This window comes from Elephantulus edwardii, unplaced genomic scaffold, assembly GCF_000299155.1.
Source record: "Elephantulus edwardii isolate Elephantulus edwardi_28Jun2011 unplaced genomic scaffold, EleEdw1.0 scaffold00062, whole genome shotgun sequence".
Taxonomy (NCBI): domain Eukaryota; kingdom Metazoa; phylum Chordata; class Mammalia; order Macroscelidea; family Macroscelididae; genus Elephantulus; species Elephantulus edwardii.
The window spans coordinates 15081877-15088361 of NW_006399812.1; the positions used below are offsets into that span (position 1 = coordinate 15081877).

The window sequence follows — 6485 nt, forward strand, 5'->3', positions numbered from 1 at the left end:
GGAGGTGGAGTGAGCACCTGGACAGGTAGTGGACTGACAAGAGTCACCCGGGAGAGGCAGGCCTGGGCCCAAGGAAGGCCATGAGAACCGGACCACCGGTTTCCCACCTCTGCCTCCTTTTTATACTTAAGACTTGAAACCCCTTATTTGTCATTGAACAACCAACCAACCAAAACCCCCAAACAACTCCTCTCCTTCCTTGGAGACACTGTTTCCCACCCAGCCTCCGAGGAGGCCGGGCGATCACCAGGCCCAGGCGGCGGGGCGGACGATGCTCTGGACCTGGAGGGTCTGCGCGGGGCCGCGGGCGCGCGACGCCACCGTTCACGGCCAGGCCGCCTCCGAGATGGCCTCCGAGCAGTCGGACTCCTCCAGCCCCCCGAAAACCCTGGGCCCCCAGCTCCTCGGCTCGTCGCTGCCCTCGACGGCCCCCAGCAGCACCGAGACGCTGTCCAGGCTGCCCTGGGCCACGGTGGCCCGAGCCTACGGCTGTCTCAAGCTGCCCGTCTCCGAGGCGCGCCAGATGCAGCTGCTGAGCACCCTGGACCCGCTGAGCACCGGGGACCCGCTGAGCACCGGGGACCTGTACGGGGGCCGTCACCTGCCCGGGAAGTCGTTCTGGGGCGACCAAGAGCCCCTCTCCAAGGTGTGCACGGCCCAGGAGGAGGGGCGGGGCCTGGCCTCATGGGAAGGAGGGACACGGGGTCCCCGAGAGGGCCTCCTAGGAGCCTCCCTCGGCTCCAGGCACCGTGGATGAAGCTGCGGGTTCGGGCGTTGAGCACATCCAGCGTAAAGGCGGGCAAGCGGGATGGTAGCAGGTTCAGCGGGAGAGAAGCAGGATGCCACGGGACAGACATTTGTTGTTGTGTGCTGTGGAGTCGAAACTGACCCGAAGCTGACTCCAGCGGGTTTTCAGAGGCAGTGAATCGCCCAGGAGGAGAGTGTCAATCCTTCTTCCATGGTAGATTCGAACCTCGTACCTTTACAGTGCTGGCTTTTACCACTAGGCAGGACAGACTGCGAGGGAATGGAATGGGGGCTCTTTCGACGCTATGGTCTCCATCTAGCAAACCTAGGGTGACAGATGCAGCCCTATGGGTTAAAGAGGCTTCCGATCCAGAAAGGAGACAGCTCAGAAAAACAACAGAAAACAAGAATGAACGTGGACGGGAGAGGTGGGGGAACAAACCTAGAAAAACTCCTCTGTGCTCTCAGATGTCTGCGAGGAGGTTAGGATAACAGAGCAAAGTGCTGGTAGCTGGGGAGGGGAGACAATTTGCAAATAGAAATCTTGGTGACAGAAAATAGGATTTTCAAGCTAAAATCCACCGTGGGAATTTTAAAACCAGAGCAGAAACAGACCCTCAGAATGCAGAACAAAACAGCAACAACAAAGATATTATACAAATGTTGTTGTTAGGTGCCATCAAGTCACCTACTAACAACTGCCCTAACCTGCACCACTCTCACTGTCTCTGATATGCTGGCATCCATGGTCACATTTGCCATGAATTAGGATGACAGAAGAAGAAGCAATGCCTTTGAACTGTTGGTGAAGAGAACAGAATAGCCCCTGGATTACTAAAAACAAACAAGTCTGTTTTGCAGAAAGTGAAACCAGGGTGCCCCTTAGAGACAAGACTGATGCAAGACTGTGGCTTGGGTCAAGATGCACAGAACAACGAAGAACATTCCCCTGAGCTGCGGAAGGACTGGAGTGCTGAGATGGGAAGAGATCCTCAAATTTAGTCCAAGATCTGAGTGTCTGTGGCCCCACACCCAGAGGGAAAGCCTGGGATCAGCTGAGTTTCTCACTGCTGTCAGAGGTGGGGGAGAGGAGCCCCCCCAGCAAGGGCTGCATGGAGGCTGAACCAACCAGCTAACACCCCATTGAATGGGGAGGAGCTGTTGAAAAGAGAGCGAAGCGGTGTCCCAGTCCATTTGCTGTGTTTTCGTTTGACTTGGATTCACATGGTAGCAGCTGCCAACAATCAAGATGTGCTGCACTGGGAAAATCTGCTGTCAAGGACCTGTGCAAAGTGCCAAAGAGCAAGGACACGGGTCTAAAGACTAAGGTGCATCCGATCCAAGCTAGGAGTTTTTCAATTGCTTTGTATGCATCTGAGAGTTGGGTAATGAATAAGGATGACCGAAGACCAATCAGTGCCTTTGAATTGTGGTGTTGACGAAGAGAACCCAATGTCCCTTGGGTCACCAAAGAACAAACAAGTCTGTCTCGGAGAAAGTGCAGCTAAGGAGCTCCTTAGAGGCAAGAACGGTGAAAGTTCGTCTCACACACTTTCAGCCTTGAAAATGGCTTGTTGAAAAAGCTGAGGGTCAGAAAGAGAGGAAGGCCCGCAGTGATTGGATTGGCTCTGTAACAGTGGGCTCAAGCGTGTCGGAGGTCATGAGGACGACGCAGCGTAGGACAAGGCTCAGATCTGCGAGGGGGAGCGGGGTGGGGCGAGCACCGAGACAGGGAGCGCGGCCCAGGGCCCTCTCTGCGCCCTCTAGCGGCCACGCCCCGTTTCTGCATCTCCTTGTCCAGCTCTGTTCCCAGGACCCCGCATCCTGCTCCCACGTGTCCTTCCTCTTCCTCCTCGTCGCACATCCCTGCAGCCCCGCTTGCTACTCTCCTGCTCCCATCCTGCATCTCCACATCCCTGCACCTCCTGGCCTGGTCCGCCTTCCCTCATCCTGGCTTTACATTCAGAGTCCCTGCATCCTCAGACCCCTTAGTGGCCAAGCCCCAAAGCCTTCGCCTCCGTGCCCCACTTGTCATCAAGCCCATAGTGGTGAGTCAGAAGGTAACATTTTTAGGCTTTTATGCTGCTGCTGCTTCTTCCCATTTAAAACAACAACAGTTTTAATGAGATATAATCCGCATATATGCAATTTATCTTCATAAAGTGGTATTAATGTATCACAGATTTCTGCAACCACAATTTTAGGACATTTCATTACCCCCCAAAGAAACTTACACCCATTAGCTATCGCTCACCATTTTTTTCCACCTTCCCCAATCCTGGTTGTAGGTGCACTCCAATCAACCAAGACCCATCAGGACCCACGAACAGCAGATCTGCCCCCTGCCCTCTCCTGAGCCCATCATTGTCCATCTCGTTGAGAGTTGTCTTTCCCCAAGGACTGGTCACTCTTGGGTCCCCAAAGTATGTGAGATGACGTTTCACTATCCTGGCCTCAAAGGAGCTCCCTGGTTGCCCTTCCTCCAAGAAGCATTAATTCGGTTTTTGGACAGTCCATGGGATGTTCGCACTCTTCCCCAATCCTAGGTATACACTAATCTACTTCCTGTTCTCTCTAGATTTGTCTATTCTGCATCTTTCATATAGTGGGAGAAAAGCTTTATAAGATCTTTTGTGACTGATTTCTTAATATGTTTTCAAAGTTCACACTTGTTGTAGAATGCATCCTTGTTTCATTCCTTTTGTTGTTGTTGCCAAATGATATTCCATTTTTGGGATAGGTCATATTTTATTTATCTATTTAGCTGGAAAGACTCTCTTAGAGAGTCAGCTCTGAGCTTTCAACTCAGTGGAAATGAGAGAGCAATTCATCAGATGATGAATATTTGCGTTCTTTCCACTTTCTGCCTCCCATGAATAAGCTTCTATAAACACAAACATGTTTTTGAATGGACAGATGGAGTTTCAGGGTGATGTAGTAACTGTTCCCTGACCAGGGGCCCTGATTAGGGCTGAGGCAGTGAGAGTGCCCAATACTAATCACTAGACCACCAGAGTGTCAAATTGTCATGTTTGTGAAGCAAATTAAAGGGACCATGGACTGCCAAAAGAACAAACACATCTGTCTTAGAAGAAGTACAGAGTGATCCTTAGACGCAAGAATGGTGACATTTTGACAAACATTGGACGTGTTATTAGGAGAGGCAAGTTCCCAGAGAAAAACATCGTGTGTGGCAAGCAGAGGGTTAGCGAAAAAGAAGCCGGACGGAGCCAGAGGTCACAGCCAGGGGCCTCGGCACAGCAGAGACGGTAAAGACGGTGCCGGCTGGGGCAGGGCTGCCTTCAGGCGCCCACATGGTCACTGGGAGCTGAGCTGTCTTGAGGACACCTAAAACAGGAGAGCTATGCTAGGTTTAACCTTGTGAAGAACTGCCAAGCCCTTTTCCATAGCACTCCGCCAACAGTGTATAAGTGTTCCCATTTCCCCACCACATCCTCATCAAACTTGTTACTGTCTGCTCTTTGATTACAGGAATATTAGTGTGTCAGAGATGATGAAGATGGCACAGGACAGGGGAGAGGTCAGCTCCAGTGTTCGGAGGGTCACAATGAGTCATATTTGACTCTTAGGCACCTAACAACATCAACAACCATGCGTGAAAAGTGAGGTCTCACTGTGGTTTTAATTTGCATATACCTAAGGCCAAAATAAGGAGCTCTGGTGGCCTGGTGGTAAGAAGCTGTGCTCCATTATCAAAGGTGTGGGGTTCAAATCCACTAGCTGCTTCACAGGAAAAGGGTAGGCAATTTAGTGCCTTTGAAAACCCACTGTAACCAGATGCTCTGCTGGAGAAGGAGGGGCAATCTCCTCCTGTACCAATCAGATCTGATTTGATGGTACACACACACACACACACACACACACACACACAGAGAAAATCCACTGGAGGGTCAGCTAGTTACAGGTCGATTCTGACTCAACAGCACACAACAACAAGGCCCAAATATAACCTTTAGAATATTCCAGCTGAATTTAGAAACCATCTCAAATGAACAGATTTAAAGCAGAGAACCTTAATGACTAGATGACCAGAAGGACACTGATGTCCAGAGGAGTTGTGAGATGATGGCATCAAGCACATCAGAGATGGAAGAAAGCAAACAGTCATTTTAGGAAAGAAAGAAAACAACCCAGCTTGCTGAAAATGAAGCCTTGAAGCACTTTCTGAAAGACTATGACCTTTACTATGGATTACTTCTCGAGAAAACAAGTCTTTACAACTGGGCCAGTAAGCAACATTATGAAAAAGTGCGAAAAGACTGAAGTTGTTCAATTGAATCCTTCAACTGAAGGATTTCATGTTGCTTGTATTCACAGTCAGCCCCTGTGGAAAGCTGCAGACTAGAAATCAAACAATGGATTGCACTGAGCAAGTAAATGTAGTGCCAAGGCCTAATTTAATGTGATAAAAACTGAAGATAGAATTTCGAAGCATAAGGTGCACCTGAACCAAACCATGGCCTTTCCATTGACCTCATATACATGAGAAAGTAGACAAGGAATAAGAAAGACTGCTGCTGTTGTTGTTGTTGTTGTTGTTGTTAAGTGCCGCTGAGTCGTTGGCAACTCATAGCGACCCTATGAAGGAGAGTCCTCGACGCTTGGGTGTCTCTCATCCTCTCTCCAGGTTCATAGGCAAGCTATCATGGAAGTGGATGCCACTCCTGCTTCCAAGCTTGTTTTAATCGGAGAGCTCCACCTCACACTGTCTACACTGGGTAGCCAACCATTATCGCGTTTGACACATCAGTGTCACAGTGTTCAGCCTCAGAGCAACCACAAGTTACCCCTGTATGGCTATATGACCTAGAGGAATGTTTGAACAAAAACGATGAAAGACAGAGGCCTGAGCGCCGCGGATTAAAAGTCACCCATCTTGGTAGCATCGCTTTCTGTTCACTGGGCCAAGGGATCTCTCTCTATGTTGATGTTCATGTTGTCAAATGCTGTTGAGTCGCAGGTGACTCATAGCAACACTATGAAGGAGAGTCCTTGTGTGTCTCTCATCTTCTCTCCAGGTTCATAGGGTTTCCAGAGGCAAGCTGTTATGGAAGTGGATGCCGCTCCTGCTTCCAAAGTAAGAATAAAGAAAAATTTATGCTTTGCAGTCCAATGTTGTGGATGAATAGTAAGTGTATCAGAGATGGCCAGAAAAACATTGACAGACCTGTCTTGGAAGCAGTGCAGCCCGAACACCACAGGGCAGCGAGGACAACAGCCGAGACTTCATCTCATGTACTTTGGACGTGTCAGTTCTGCGAGAAGAACGTGATGATTGTTAAAGTAGAGTTACAAAAAGGAAGAAGCTCCTTAATCACGTGAACTGACAGCTGAAAAATCAGGCTCAAACAGAGGAGCAATTGTGAGAAGAGCACAGGGCTGGGTATTGTTTCGTTCCTTTTCCCACAGGGCCACTGTAGGTGAGAGATGACACTAGGGATGTCAGTTGAAAGAAGAAGATGCACCTGATCCAAGCTATGGTCTTTTCAGTTACTTGCTGTGCATCTGAAGGTTAATCAATGAGTGAGGATGACAGAAGACTCCATGCTTTTGAGCTGTGATATTGGAGAAGAGTACTGAATATCCCAAGGACTGGCAAAGAATAAGCAAGTCTAATGAGCGAAGGCCAGATGAGTTGTGGGAGGATATCAAGGGTATCATCCAGGAAGAGTGCAAACGGTCATTGCAAAGACAGAAGAGGAAGAAAAGACCAAAGT

The 6485-nt window shown here is 49.4% G+C and overlaps 1 protein-coding gene across 1 annotated transcript in view; it reads left to right on the forward strand.

The window, feature by feature from the left end:
* The first annotated feature begins 271 nt into the window (after nucleotides 1-271).
* Nucleotides 272-6485, forward strand: part of WDR88 (WD repeat domain 88) — a 50757-nt gene continuing 44543 nt past the window's right edge. Inside the window, exon 1 of the mRNA XM_006887874.1 lies at nucleotides 272-646. Coding sequence (XP_006887936.1) covers nucleotides 272-646 — 375 coding nt within the window. The remainder of the gene's footprint in view (nucleotides 647-6485) is intronic.